Genomic DNA, 16,680 nt, shown 5'->3' on the forward strand with positions numbered 1-16,680 from the left:
CAAAAGTAACAATTTATCTATATAAGTACACATACATATTACATATCATCAGGAGAGATCTTCAGGAATCCTACAAATGCCAATGTCAACACTGCTAATTACCCACATTGTATCTCAATGATAAAGGTTCCTCATTTGCAGAGATTGGTTTACTCTATAGCAGATATCACAAGGATATGGCAGCATCAGATAGAGCAGCAATAGATAATTACTCCAGTTGATGGCAGTTAATCCAAAACTTCTGTGGCTTCAAGTAGACTATCCCATGTAGTAAATTACAGTATACTGACACTCTTGTTTGATTGAAGCCATTTCTACCGGTATTTTAATCACTGGTACTTCTGCCAGTTATTTAGCTCCCACATTCCATGTTTACACAGTAGAGCTGATGCTGTTCTATCCTCTGTCTGTCTATCTAGCTTACTAAAAATTACATTCAGATTTGTACTAATTAGCATAAATTTGCATATATGCTATTTTTTAAGAATTATTCAAAATCATCTTTTCATGTCCTATAGTTTTTAAGATTTGATCAGTTGACTCCACATTTGATTTGCGGGTGCTACACCAGCAAGGCTTGCATACTTTCCTCAAATGAAAGTGCCACTAAAATTGCTGACTTGTGACTTCATGTGCTCAATATTCTGTGGCAACTGACCACCACACAGCATCAGCTAATTTTCAAATTTGCTTTCTATGAAAATCACAGTGGAGCTATATTGATAGGTTGATCACTTGTTTAACAATTACAAGGAAAATACAACTTTCTAGTTTTTTCTTTCTGAAAACACTGTAACACATTAGGATCATGTCTGGCTATTTACATCGTAACAACAGTTCAGGTACACTGCACAGTGTCTTTCAAGTTTCGTCTGAATCAGTGGTGGAGTATTTTAAAAGGACAAAGTCGGCCATTTTTCATGAATTTTGTTTGATACGAGATACTACTTATAATATTGTTTGATATGTTGAAAGATACTGAATGAATTGGTGACCATGCATATATTCGACCCCGGTTTTAGACACGATCAATGAAACCATCGCGAAAATCAATAATGGTCATGACCATATTATTTTTGCAATGGTTTCATGTATCATGTCTAAAAACCGGGGTCGAATACACGCATGTCACCAATTCATTCAGTATCTTTCAACATATCAAACAATATAAGTAGTATCTTGTATCAAACAAAATTCATGAAAAATGGCCGACTTTGACCATTTAAGGCTTACTAGTGTCATGAAGTACACATGCCCAAGATCCTGTCATCCTTTTTTCATTACATAATGGTTTGACCTTTCCCTTGAAAACAGGACTGTAACATTTTATGGTGGTGAAAGAATGAGAGTGGAGCAAAATTTCTCCAAAGAATTTTGCAGAACACACACACCCTGGGTAGGGTACGACACAAAACACTCACTGAACTTGCAGTTCAAGCCAACAAGTTTCCTTTGATTTGATATGCCATCTATCTGGGCCTGTCGGAAGAATAAATGTCAGTACCATAGATGTAAAAATCATCACAGTTCCCGCTACCAAAATTCACTTATTTTGAGCTTGACAAATTTGTAGTGCCAGCATTTTTATAGCCAAGACGGAGTCAGCTTGGACTCTCTGTTGTGCCGCGCAACAAAGTAAACGCATTCACTGACGTTTTTTCAGACAGAACACCCAAACTAAACGCCATCAAACAATCGCACAAATCAAACAAAAGATTCAATTTGTATCCTTTTTGTAACAAATAATTACGTGTGCAGAATTTCTCTACAGACGGATTAATATTTTAATTGGAAACACACTGAAAACATTCATCATTCCAGCCAGATATACATGTATACTGCAGGCTGGGTTACCTGGTTCGTTCTCAGGAAAAGGACCTATTTCCCAGGAAAAACTACATGGTCAAATAGCCAACTTTGCGATAAAAGCCGAGGCAGTCACCAGGCGTAATTTCCATTACTGCGCGAAGGACAGCATATTGTTTATTGTCCTCAAACAAATGCCTGAATATTGGTCTTTTACTTAGTGTCTTTAGGCTAAGTGTCCGAAAACATACTCAGCTGCGTTGAAGTCAGGCGAGTAAGTTGGCGTGAAAATGTACTGTATTCCCATGTGATCTAAGAATTGTGCCAAAAGTTTACCTCCAAGATTGTGATGAGTTGGGCAATTCACAGGCGCTCCTTAGCTGGGTAGTCTGCTAAGTAGATCGATTTTCGGATCGATCTATTGATCCCGTAGTCGATATGCCCGCCACTGCAACCTAAATACTGAGTATTTAGGTTGCAGTGGCGTATTTAGGTTGCAGTGGCGGGCATATCGACTACGGGATCAATAGATCGATCCGAAAATCGATCTACTTAGCAGACTACCCAGCTAAGGAGCGCCTGTGGGGCAATTGTCAACAATGACGATGTCGCCAACCATGAGCGAAGGAGTACCATCGTCCATTACCGAATTTGCTGCCTCGTTAAAGAATACTGGAAACGAATCAGTGTCAGACGCCCCCTCCACTACGTTTGCATGACAAATGCCATGGGCGCTGACGTAGATTCAGCGTTACATTTGGTTGTTTAGCGTACCGCTGTATTTCAACACAGCGAGTGCCAATAGCTGCATGTCCGTACAGCCTAATACAAACTCCCGGATAACTAAATCCTGATTCGTTAAAAAAGAGAGAGTATAAGAGATGGCATTCAATTATTGAGTCAAAGTGAAAAAATACAATGGGTTTGAGAATAAAACAAAAAATACGGTAAATCCTATACAGAAAGAGCTTGAACGGCGCGTATCACGTTTCCTGCGCCCGAATCTAAACAAACGCCCGATCGAGGAGGTGGTGTTAGCTTCAGCGAAAGTGGGATAGCCTCAACCGAGCAAACTCCGCAGCACGCAGCTCAATTTAGATTGCTGCCTTCGTATTGCCAGTACTACACACCTTATCCGTATTATGCGATGCCATCGTCATCACCGTACGTCTATTATCAACGTCCAGATGAAACTTTGATTCCGACAACAGCGAGCACACCGTCAGCGACTGTGACTGTGACCTACTCCTCCACCCCTCTCCTGCTGAACACATCAGCGACTAGTATCCGTACACAGGCGCTCCTTAGTTGGGTAGTCTGCTAAGTGGATCGATTTTCGGATCGATCTATTGATCCCGTAGTCGATATGCCCGCCACTGCAACCTAAATACTCACAAGGTGTGCAACACAGTCACTCAAAAAACACACCACCCGATTTGTAAACTGGCCGTGCGCTCGCACAAAACATTCAGAACTACACTCCCATATACCTAGTTGGATCACGAATTTAACCATCTCCTCAAAAATCACGCCGATGAACTACTCTCGTCATCTTGAAGAAATCGGCCGTGTTTGTGACCAAGCGCGGTGAAATGCGGCCTGCAGAACGATTCTACCATATGACGTCATTTTTTCCACCGCTGATTGGTTCAACTATACTACACCAGTGACGTTTTGCCATGACCTTTGTTTTGGCCGTTGATTAGCCAATCAGTAGTGGAATAAATTACATCATATGGTAGAATCGTTCTGCAGGCCACATTTCACTGCGCTTGGTCTCAAAACACGGCCGATTTCTTCAAGATGATGCGAGCAACACATTCATCGGCGTGATTTTCGACGAGATGGTTAAATTTGTGATCCAACTAGGTATATGGGAGTGTAGTTCTGAATGTTTTGTGCGAGCGCACGGCCAGTTTACAAATCGGGTGGTGTGTTTTTTGAGTGACTGTGTTGCACACCTTGTGAGTATTTAGGTTGCAGTGGCGGGCATATCGACTACGGGATCAATAGATCGATCCGAAAATCGATCTACTTAGCAGACTACCCAACTAAGGAGCGCCTGTGGGGTAGTCTGCCAAGTAGATCGATTTTCGGATCGATCTATTGATGCCGTAGTCGATATGCCCGCCACTGCAACCTAAATACTCATAGGTTGCAGTGGCGGGCATATCGACTACAGGATCAATAGATCGATCCGAAAAATCTATCTACTTGGCAGACTACCCAGCTAAGGAGCGCCTGTGTATCCGTACCGATGAATGGTTCCCACCCATTCCCAAAGAACCTCCACCATCGTATCCACAAACTTGAATGGCAAGGAACACGACTAGTATTGCCAGGCTTTAAATACGAACTTGTTGACATTTTCTTGCATGTTCTTGTTTTAAAATTTTAGTGTTTCCATAGACCCTATCCATGCTTAGGGTCAATTTTTCCCCAAAGACGGAAAGCCCTCGTTTCTGAGTTGGATAAAATCGTTGAAATATTGAAATTTAACTTTTTTGATTAGTTTTTGTTCTAGACATGGATATATTTATCTAACATCCATGATGAAATCAGCACGTTCAAAACAGTCCTGGTAACGCCAGCACGCCTTTTCAATAAAAAAGATTTCATGATATTTGCTACATTGTCTGTATGTTTTGTCTGTAATAAACGTCAGTGGCTGCGTTTATTTTGTTGCGTGGCACGATATAGAGTCCACGCTGACTCCGTTTTGGCTGTAGAGGTGTCTTTGGCATAGTCATGCCGGTGTTCAAAAAAATTGTAGAAAGAAATTTACCCCTCATAAAAAAATGCTAAAAAAGGCCAATACAGAGTAAAGTCATACAATTATTTGCTTTCGAAATTATGGTACAAATTCATTCTATGGAAGCACTAACATAATCAAAACATTAGCTGACATTTACAGCATACCTAGCAGGCCGTGACGACACAAATGATAAGATGTGCCAGTTAATTACAAAGTCTGATCACACATCCTAAAATGTAGGCGCGTCTTCTGTATGCTTATAAACAAACTGTGTACTGCAATGGCCCCATTTACATTGGATTGATTTTTTTTCTCATAATCTACCAAGATGTATTAAGGCCAATCAAACCAGCCATTGTTCACATAAAACATGGCACCATCTGACAATACGATGATGTCATTCTGCATGCACTCTAGACACTGTCACCTCTACTTGAACTCTGTACGAACCCCTTTATCTTCCTGCACCCCCCACCTCCTCCAACACAAAGAACAAATTGTTGTCTGGTTCAAAAAATTCCACTTGTTGTCATTAATTCTGATTAAGATCCAGAGGAAATTCAGCAACAATGGGCGTTTCATTAATTTTTTACGTAAATATGAAGCAATACATGAAAAATACAAATATAATTTCTATGGTTTTGAATACATTCAATTTTCACCATATATACTGTCATTGATATGCTCTGCAGAAATTTTCACAGCCATACACATATTTCAGCTGTAAGAATAGGTACAAAGAACCTTTTTGCGCTTCTTTTGAAAGCACACACATTTTTTCAAGTATTTTAATCGCACACTAACACTTGTACATTTACATATAATACTGAATGTTCTTATTTTCCCGTACGTGTTGAAGTACTTTGACTGAGTGTTCAAACAAAAACAGTGCAGAATCTAGAAACGACCCAGAGCCAGTGTTTGATTGTGTACAGAATTCATAATTAGAAATATTTTTAAATAAAATATGCATGGACAGTTTTAGGTTAATAGTCATGGATGATGAAATATGAATGTACACTAATATTTTTTTAGTTGGCAAACAACGACAACAAAAATTTAGCATAATAATTTCAGGTTTTATAAGCCCATCCATAGAAAGATAATTACCATTCGAGCAAAAATCATTTGAATTCATTGACAAAATTCAGTGGCTGTGTGTGCCTAGTAACATTGAAAAAATTCATCAACGATACAGCGGCAAATTACAAATTTATGACATACATCTATTATCCAATCACTAATTTCAACAACAACAATTATAAATTTCATTAGTTTTCCATTTTTTCTCAGGAAAATCCATCGTCTTTTTGCGAGCTATAATTACCGGTGATGGCACATTTATTGTTATTTCTATAACACAGCAAAGCTGTAGGTGGGATTTTTTATTAAATTCAGCAGACACGATAAATTTAGAAGCATGTCGCCATCTGTTTTGTCTGCATTTGTAATTTCAAATGTTCTACCTGACACTCATTTCAATGAGCGCACAGTAGACGCAGAAAGCCGATTATCACATATTTGAGCAGAAAATGCGAAAAAAAACTGGAAATAATTGCTTTTACATCTTTTTGTTTACATATTTTTTTTTCCCTTTGATTGACATTTCTTTTTTGATGAGCTGATTGCTGCTGCTTCAAATAAAATTCACTTGAAAAATATGTATCTCAACATAACAGCCATGAATAAACGACAAATAAGATTCAATTTTCACTCTCTACAATTATACTGGTACGTTCAGACTGACGACTTTGCGTCGGCCCAGGTCCCGACCAGGGCCGGGGCCGACGTAAAAAACCAATGTGGACACGCTGAGTCGGCCCTGGGCCGACTCAGTTTGGTCCCGGTTAGAAGGGGGGGTTCAGGGCCGACTCAGGGCCGACGCAAAATTTGGTCCGACGCAAATCGCCAGTGTGGACACGTTACGTCGGCCCTGGTCCCAGTTGACCAGGCCTCCGCTATGGATCGAAGTTGAACTAGTCACACTATTCGCACAAAACAAACGACGTTTGAAACTAAAGTTTACACCTATTGAAAGTTTTCAATCCAGTCTTTACATTTTAATATCATCCCATGTACGCTGAACTTCCCACCAACCTTTGTTCCGCAAACGAGACCATGTCATTCGATTCCACAGTGCACGTAATAGACTAGAGAGGCATGTCAAAAATGCCGCGCACTGGTTATTTCTCCACCGCGGTCTTATATATACCATATGCTCATCCAATAAATGGTGAAGATCTCTCCGATGATTAAAAGGGTGAGTGGTGGTCATATTTGCCCTTCTTGTGCGTAAAAAACACAGGAAAATCATGAACAGTAGAAACAGTGTGCCATATTCAAATGCGCCATTTTGAGCTTTGACAGGTCAGAGGTCACAAAGGAAGGTAAAGTTACGTCGGCCCTAATTCTGGTACCGGTAGGTGTGGACACGGACCAAATTTAATCCCAAAAGGACAATTATTTTGCGTCGGCCCAAATTTCAGTTGGGTTGCCAATGTGAACAAGATATACAATTATAGCACAGCACTTTTCAGACATTTAAGGTAAAAAGTATCTCAAAAATTTACACAAGATACTGCTCCCGTTTCTCTCGTCCACTCTGGGAAAGTATTAAACTACACTCTTTCTTGATCAAGGATAGAATTTCAGGGTTTAAGGAGCAATTTTTGAGGATAAGAAAAATTACCTACAGCCCACTGATATTTCAAATTCAAATTGGCCTCCCTTTCCTGAGTCAACACAAACTTTGTAGCAGCCATATTGGATTGAACATCTCAACAAAACTTGGAGTAGCAACTCCTGGGATGTGATCCAAGTACAGTGTTTGCGTATCTGTAGCACAGAGTTTAGTTCATGCGTCAAGTTCAAGGAAAGTGGTCCTGATATGTTGAAGTCTGATATGTTGAAGTTGAACATTGATAAGAAATATATCTTGTATATGTTTTTGAGGTGAGGCAAACTCTACAACCAATAGCAGGAAAACAGAGTGTCTCGATAATCTGCAACAGTCATTGATTATTTTGGTTGCAGCTGCGGACACATTATGGACAGACAGACAGACAGACTGTCAAACTGAGTCTTAATCCAGTTATTCCCCTGTTGAGTTTCTCTCTGATGCACATTTTGTGCGCAAACACTTCAATGAAATATCAATTTAACTCACGCTGCAACATGGTATCACACACGGAAAGTGATGATTTTGATCAAAATACATACTAAACAAGCTTTTCAAAATGTATCCATTTTCTGACAAAATCAATACAATGTCTTCCATTTCTATCATAACAAATATCCTGTATTAAAATTGAAATTCTAATTAAAAAGTGTTTGATTGATTTCCTTAAGGCATTGAAAGCGATGAGTCTAACACATTGTAAATGTAGTCTACTGTAACTTTTCATTCGTCTCCTGCTCATTCCTGCCAAGAACCATTATAGAACTGCTGAGCTGTAAGTTTGATGTAGCAAGGTAAAATTGTCTTTTTTTATGTCGCCAGCATGCCAGTGTGTCACACATCACAAAAACCGTTTCCCCTTCACTGGAATCAGGTTATATTGTATACCGGTATATATATATATATATATATATATATATATATATATATATATATATATCATAGCAGCGAACCTCTTCTATGTGTTTACGTTGCTTCAATACAAGACTGGAATCAGGTTATATACCGGTATATATATAAATATATATATATACACCTGTATATATATATATATATATATATATATATATATATATATATAATATATATATATATATATATATATATATATATATATATATATATATATATATATATATATCATAGCAGCGCACCTCTTCAATGAGTTTACATTGCTTCAAGACAACACAGTTCGTGCAAAAAACGCCTTTTTTGTGAGGATAGCCACCTTCAAGCAGGCTGACACTAACAACGCGACATGAACAATGGTTACAATCCCCCAAATGGATCTGACTTCACAGTGCCGTGTATGTAGCACCTCTTACTGGGTTTCATATTGGCATCTCAAATGCCTTGAGGATCAATATCTGCAAAATCATCAATCATCGTGTGCAACTATACTCACTTCAGGTGCAATGCTTGTACTCTACAACAGAAACCATACTGTAATAGCCACAGTTTTACTCCCATTCAGTGCAAGTCATTGTCCTAAAACGTTGTCAGATTTTTTTTGTAGGATTTTGCAAATTACAGCCTGAGTAGCGGGCTTATTCTTATGCTGTAAATCATTACACAATTACAGTTCCTGATAAAAACAGCAAGATTGCATAGAGCCAATTTTGAGGGGCGGGTCTGTTTTGTCAAATAGCCTATTCATATGTTAATAACCAAACAAAAGAACAAATTTCCATAAAAATGGTATGCAAATCATGCATTGTTATGTAAATTGTCCACCCCTTTGGTCTCCCAAGCTCTTTGGAAACATTGAGTACATGTTTCAAAATCACTCAACTGGACCTTCTGTACGCCCAATACCACTAAACCGAGACAGTCACATGATTAATTCACCAGCAGAAGTCAGCTCAGGTCACCACTGCTTCTGAATCAAAATTTGTGAGACCCCAGTAATGGCAATTTGATTGCCAGTGACAGAGATCTGTATGATTTGCGCGCTGAAACCATTGCATAATTCAACAATAATCTACATGTAAATGTAAACATAGAATGATTTATTGTACACTCCCAGGCTTCTGCTGCACAGGTATAGTTTTTTCATATTCCCAGACAACTGCATCTATTAATCTATTTGTATTAAATATGTGATTTTTTTCTTACTTCTCGCACTTCACATCAAGGATACTTACAATTTGACAAGTTTGACAAAAGGTACACATGTACATCCAGTTTATTAAAAATTTGTAGTGTTTGGCAAAGTATTGATTTATGGAGGTTTTTATAGAATTAACACCAACCAAAGTTCATCGGCCGTTTGAGTAACACCATAGACCTTCCGGTACATGGATGGTAACAGTAAGGCTTTTTAGTGATACAATCAGCTAATATTGACTTAATTTATGCAAAGGACCCTAAAGATAACTTGGAAGATAATTTACATGATGTATGGTCAATGGGCACTCTCAATATTACTCTTAATCACAGTCCCTCTATCTCAGGGGGACCGTGCCTTGTTCATTCTTTGCTGGTACGGGTTTGCACTTTGCTGGTGTAGTAAGGCTATAGGTGCAGAGACAATGAACAGCAGTGAATTCACAGCCATCTCTACATCTAATTTCAATAAAATTGGCTTCTCTCTTCCAATCTTGGGCAAGCACTGTATTCCTGCAGAGTACATGATCAGCATACAATTACATAATATTAATTGCTATTATCTTTTTATTGTTTGAAAAAAAAATCTTGCTACTGTCTTTTTATTGTTTGAAAAAAATTTCTGAGTTCAGCTATTAACTGAACTTAGAAATTTTAATGCAAGCAAAGTGATCACCTTTTCCTCCTCCTCACTGTCATCAACATCATCATCATCATCATCATCATCATCATGTCCCTGGGACAACACAGTGCCAATTACATGTAACTGTCAAAGGTTCATCAAGATTCTACATTTGAAGACTCAAGTAATGGCTACATCGTCTAGACTAATTTACTTCCAAAAGCTTCAGTCTGGCAGTTTTGTGTAACCTTCATCAAAAGTTGACGACATAGTTACATAACATTTTGTGCCATCATGTGTCCTCCTATTTTTGCTCTGCACACTGATCACTTGCTGGGGAGAGAAAGTGATGCATTGTGGGTGTAAGCAAGGGCCATGAATGAGGTGAGAACCTCTCTCATATACAGAAACACCACCAACATGGCATGAAGCTGTGGGTGAAGACAGCTCAGTACAAGACACCTGATAGATTTCAGAATCACTGAACAACTGCTTCTATTGTTACATAAAATGACTCTCTCCGGATGAAAAAAGATTTTGACTTTTGAAACATGATGCTCTTTTTAACAACGTGTACAAATTACCCCAATCCTTTGCATGAATGTAAAGCACATTCAATTGAAAGGGCAGTAAAGGCACGCTGGCATCAACACATCAATTAAATTAAGTATAGTGTGGATTATGTTGGATCATGGACAATACAGTATATAAACTAGACATACTGCCTTTAAATTGAGGAGTTACCAACACTGACAGGTGTAACTCTCGTCCCATGGTAATATCAGTCGAACACAAAGAAATCAACTCTGCTGAAGATGAAACATTGTCTCGAAGCACAAACGAAGCTTGCAAATGATGGTTCTCGACAGTTAGCGGGCCAGATGTGTGGATGTGTGGTGTTGTTTTGTCTTCGCGTGGCATCCTTCTAGACAATGTTTTAACATTCATGGAGTCGATTTCTTCGTTATTGACTGATAATTATGGTACGCCTGACAGTGTTGGCAATTTAGTATGTTTAGTTCCCATATTGCCAAAGTTTCAACACAAACCTCTTTATATTGGTGTGCTAATGTAAACTTAGGCTTTATGTGCCACTCTGCAGTTGAGCTGAAGGCTGTGTAATTTGCATATCAGAATGCGATACACTTTGACATCATAATTTATTAATTTACATCATTTAGTAGATCCATATCTAGGATGTTAAACACAAAAGAGCTTCAGTGCTGTACTTGCATGCACTGTCTATATTATGAAGGTTTGAAGCCGTTCCTGACTTGCAGTATGCAGGTACATGAATATGTGCAAATGTGTCACTCTGACAAACTTCAGAAAAGTGGACTGTGGGAATTCCACACCAACTTTGAGGAAGTATGCACCTTGAAATTGAAAGACTTCAGTTTTTGCTTAAACGTTTCTCAAGAAACTTCTAACCATTCCCTTTAGAAATCAAGAATAAAATTCTGGGGGTCAACATTCAAAATTTGGTGCCAAAGAAACAATTACCTAAAAATTACCGATATTCGAAATTCAAAATGGCTGCCATCCCCATGTTAACTCTACAGGGAAAAATTTAATTTTTGATTAAAAAATAAACATTGGGAATACGACAAGACGACATTGATGGCTAAAAGTGAAACAGCCAGCGAATGCCTCTTGTGGAATTCAATTTTTTCAATAAAGTAATATACAAAGATGTACATGTACAGTGTAAATATAATGACGAGTTTGCACTCTTCCCAAAATGCAAAACATTTACTTTAAACCTTGTTTATTTTAATTAAGGATTCGCTAATTATTCAAACATTTCTCTATATTAATAATGGTCACGTTTTGCTAACTAAATGAAGGACCCACTAATTCAATTCCAATTTCACAAAAAAATCATGCAGCTAATTCAAAGTGTGTCACAGTGTTTTCCATTTGTGTCTCGAATGGAAAAATTTCCCGGATCCATGAATCCATGGGAGTCAGATTTCCCGGACTGACTTCCTACATGGGGTTTTAGTTCCCTGTTCAAACTTCTCCATAGCAGTCTGGTTTCCCAGAACAGGACTTTCCATGTTACTCTCACTTCCAGGAACTTGTTCCATGATTAAGATAATTTCCTGGATTAATTCACAACAAAATGTTAGATTTTATATGCCTTCATTCCCTGCAATATCTCACTGATATTTCTGCTTGACAGATATTTTATAACTTGATTTATAATCACCCCTTCTGTGGCTTGGCTCAGAGCCCAATACAACGTGCATGCATGTATTACTGTACCCCTTGTCTCTGATGTACAGTAAAAGACACATTCTGTACACACTTACTTTTATTGATTTTTAAGGGGAAACTGTCCCAAGGGTAACACTGAGATATTTAAGTCTTCTCTTGAATAGGTAATGTTATGTATGATAAAGTTTTACAATTTACTGATTGACACATCTGATTGGACACCATGCTGTTTGCACCATTGCTTTCCTATACATGCACTAAAAGCTACAAAACAGTGTGCATAGTTGTCGACTGGTACTGATCACATTGTGTATTTGGTGGATATCATTCCATGATGTCTTCAGAAAAGAGAGATCACCGCTCAACTGAGAAAGTCCATTTGGTTCCATCCCACTCAGAAAACTCTAAAAAATTAACTTAAATGTATTTTCAGGGAGAGATTTAATCAACTTTGTCATGCCGTTTGTCATAGCCATGTCATTAAAATTTCACAAATCGTTAACCCTTTCAACACCATGGTTTGGCCCAAAATTGCTGTTATCAATGGTGAGTGTGGATCAGTTTACGAGGAAACAGGGTGAACAAGTATAGTGCTGTCTGTGTTGAAAAACTACAGGTATCTCCTAGCAAAGCATTTTCTCAGGTTATTTTGATTTGCATTTAGTTGTTGTTTGCTTTTGTGTGTATTTTGCCAACTTTGTTAAGTTTATCTTACTGTTAATGTAACTATGAAATGTACATTCAAATTCAGAAATGCTGCTGCTGCTGCTGATGATGATGATGACAATCATCACCATTGTTGTTGTTGTTATTGTTGTTGTTGGACATTGGTCTTGTTGTTGTTCTAAAATTTCGGTACGTGGGAGCTGAGCAATTACATCACTGAAAACATGTCCGTTGCAAATGGGTTTGTTCTACCCTTTCATGACCATACCTTTAGTTCAATCCCAAAAGTTTTCAATGCTGAGCTTGGACTAGTTTACAAGGAAAGTAGGGGACGATAGTGTAGACCTCGTACAAGTGAAAAAGAACAGTATCAGAGCTGTGTCATCAAGAACTTCTGAAAGGCTGGCTTTGGAAAGGAAGTTTAGGTTTTACAATGTACCTGAAGAACTTGGTGACTTGGTGAGCTGAACCATTTTTCCTTCTGATATTGATCAGCATAATTGTTTTGGTAAACCTGAGATGAAAACAGTTACTAATATCATGTAGGCTAATTTTGAATTGTACCACAAGAATGGTTCTAGTGTTCACAATCCTGCCAGTTGACATTGTGTCATACAAATACATCAGATTCTAAAACATCGAGAAGGAAACCCAGCCTCAACCTCATCACCACCATGGTTTGGTCCAAGCCAGTTGTTATCAATGGTGACTGTGGGCCTGTTTACAGGCAAATAGGGGCGAACAGGACAAAACTCATTAGATGTACAGGATGGGGCAACTACTGGCATGATTCTGTTGTCTTTCTTGTTTTCAAAAAAAATTTTGCAATGACTGGCTGAACAACTCAACTGGACCACAGATGTGACGCGACTGGCTGATTGCCATAAACAACAGGACTAGAACACTGCGTCATTGATAGATGGATGGATGGATGACACGCAATGAGACAGCAGATCGCGAAAAAAAGCTTCACTGTATCACATGGATGTATGCAGTTCTCTGGTAATACAGAGCTACATGTAAATGGAAAAGTAGAGCGAAACAGTTTAATCTAACAGCTGAAAGAAGTTTGAAGTATCTGTCATCTTGCTGGTCTGTAACTCAGAAATAATATGTACGGGTATATAGAACCTGTAACACTGACTTAAATAGTTCCTCTCACGGAAAAAGAAAAAACACTTGTTCCCTTCATCCCACAGAGCAAAAAAGGCTAGGCCGACAAGTTTAAATTTATTCCCAAATCAAGCATCGAGACCACTGTCTTCACATCAAGCATATTACGCTACATTAATTGTCATACAGAAATTTGGCTGTGATGCATCTATACCCGTGACAAACAACCCATGTTTACTTTGTTTGTCACGAGACATGTTTGTCTGCTAAGCAATCATGCACTGATGTGTGTCCTTGGCCTTGCCTTGGCTAAACACCAAACAAACATAGGAAGTTAGCGCAAAGACTTGCTTGCCAAAGAAATTTTCCAGATACATCATGCTTGCACATATCTCTTTGAAATGGGGGAAGGGGGATTTCAAATAGTGTATGCATTTTATTTTGAAAAGTATAATGTTGCAATGTTTAATAATAGGTGAGTTCAGGGAAATATTTGTTGACAAATTCCAAATTATGATGTCAAGACATTTTCAGATATGATTTGAAAAACTTAACTCTATGAATTCTGAAATTAACTGGCAAAATAAAATAAACTGGACTTTGTAATTGAGAAAAGACGTATATGATACATTACCCCTCTGCTGAATGCAAGCAGACAATTTCATTTTTTGACCTCTCGACAGAATGGATTTTTCCTATTCTGACGTGCTTTCCTATGACAAATGAAGATTACCATAATTTAAGGGAAAGCTGCTATCGTTAATAAGATAGGCAGTGCCAATTGAGATTTCATTTCAAAAGCTTACATGGGGTCCAAATTTTACGTAACAGCATATGTTCAGATATGCATTACAACAGTAACTTTGGTACAGACCATACACTGTTTCACTGAATGTTTCATCTTGTCTGGCAGCAAGCAGAGTTGAGGTTGTGTACAGTTGACCAGTATTTCAGCATGTTTCAGGTAGTCAAACACAAAACAAACTACTTTTCAAGTCAAAGACAAACTTCATGAAAAAACTAAAAAAAAGGAGCAATTTCATTCCTTTATAATACATCGTCTTGATTGCAATGACTAAATGACAGTTATGTGGCATTTCATTAATCCCAAGCCACTGAATATGAATTCACCCCCTGAAAGTGTTCACAAAAGAACACTGTCAGCGTGTTCTGGTCGGGTAAAAAAGGGCACCTACTGTAATTTACAGCTATTGGGGTCACGACCCTAGTAAGTGTTGTTTGTGAGAGTGCAGCGGGTTCCAAAATGGACACCAAAGTGGAGACGCTTTCTCTAAAGATTGCATCATGTTTTGGCCGTCCTTGACTGTATGGTCTGGCATTCGATGGCTAGCCCCTCATAACTGCAATCTGTGGCTTATGAAGTCAAGAACTACATCATGGTCACATGCCATATACCACCCCCTTCCCTGGATTTCAATGAATTTGATTTACTTTGTCCATGTCTTTAGTATTTACTGATACTGTGCTGATGACAATGATAAGGCTATTGACTTGGTAAATCATGGGACACGGACAAAGTGTGGTGACCGCAGGCAACTTAGTGTCGTCCATGGTCTGGGGACACACTGTGTCAAGGACACTTATCCGCCACTTGTATGGCACATGCCTTCCGTGTACTTACTTAGTATGCTTGTAAAGTAGAGCCAACTTCACCAGGGAATGTGTTACGATTGGTATAGCCTCCTTCTCCACACTTATCAGGTAAACTTTGTGCTCCAAGATATGCAGTTCCATGCCACTTTGCATGGTTTCCCCGGTTAAAAAAAAAAAAACACTCACTGTGCGTAGCTCGGGGCGTTTACTTTAAATTAGCAAATAACTGTAGACAACCCCACTGGGCGAAACTTCAAGTGTAACGGTGAAATCCGGATGACTGAATGGTTTTGAGTTGATACTGTATGCACGTGTGGTCAAGTTCCTTTGACAGGGTCGAGGGTACGACCCGCCGGGTCACGATGTACACACACCGTTCCAAGCACGTTTCGGTCAGCGGTGATGTTGTCTCCGCGCGGTCTCGAAACGACGCCTGCAACACTGGCAATTTACAGTAGTACTCTTGATGCACAGGTGACCGACCAAATGTTCGGAAACGCAAAGGCCCAGTCTCGCTCCTACACCCGTACCCGAGCAACGTGATCACAGGCACAAAAACGAAGTTTTTGCGCTTATATAGTACACAAACTCTGAATTTACACTGTCAGTCACGATCGGGTGAAACAAAGTTGTTCAGCACAGACTGACCTGAACAAGGCAGCCTTTGTCAGTTGGTGAAATTCGCCGAGTGGTGTAGACTGGAGTGTGCAGAATCCGCCGGGTACAACCCACGCTTGTTTTATCGCGCTCCTAAACAAAATCACTTCTTTGCTTCAGTCTGTTTAGCTCTTCTGTGACTTTGATTACTTAGTGACCTAGATATCACGATAACGACTCCAAACACTTGATGTGAAGGTGTCAAACCGGTATCAATTCTTCACGAAGTAATATCTCACTCCCATTTTGAGCACGCCGCCATGTTTGATGAGCGAACTGACGCCCCTATAGCTCGTGTAGAGAATGCTTTCGTTTAAGTGCACATAGCACGACGCGTCAGCCAGTTTGCCTGACTTGCATGCATTTTTTTCCATTCCTGCCTGGTAACGAAACAACCTACTGAAGATTACGCACTAAAATGATGGATATAGAAACGTGTTCACT

General features: G+C 39.0%; 1 protein-coding gene across 4 annotated transcripts in view; it reads right to left on the minus strand.

The window, feature by feature from the left end:
* LOC139145480 (cytosolic arginine sensor for mTORC1 subunit 2-like) overlaps nucleotides 1-16,507 on the minus strand; it is a 60,974-nt gene extending 44,467 nt beyond the window's left edge. For all 4 annotated transcript variants that reach the window (XM_070716686.1, XM_070716687.1, XM_070716684.1 and 1 more), the window contains exon 1: nucleotides 15,608-16,507. In XM_070716686.1, coding sequence (XP_070572787.1) covers nucleotides 15,608-15,732 — 125 coding nt within the window. In that variant the 5' untranslated portion in view covers nucleotides 15,733-16,507. The remainder of the gene's footprint in view (nucleotides 1-15,607) is intronic.
* Between the last annotated feature and the right edge of the window lie 173 nt (nucleotides 16,508-16,680).

Source organism: Ptychodera flava, chromosome 12 (assembly GCF_041260155.1).
Source record: "Ptychodera flava strain L36383 chromosome 12, AS_Pfla_20210202, whole genome shotgun sequence".
NCBI classification, from domain to species: Eukaryota; Metazoa; Hemichordata; class Enteropneusta; family Ptychoderidae; genus Ptychodera; species Ptychodera flava.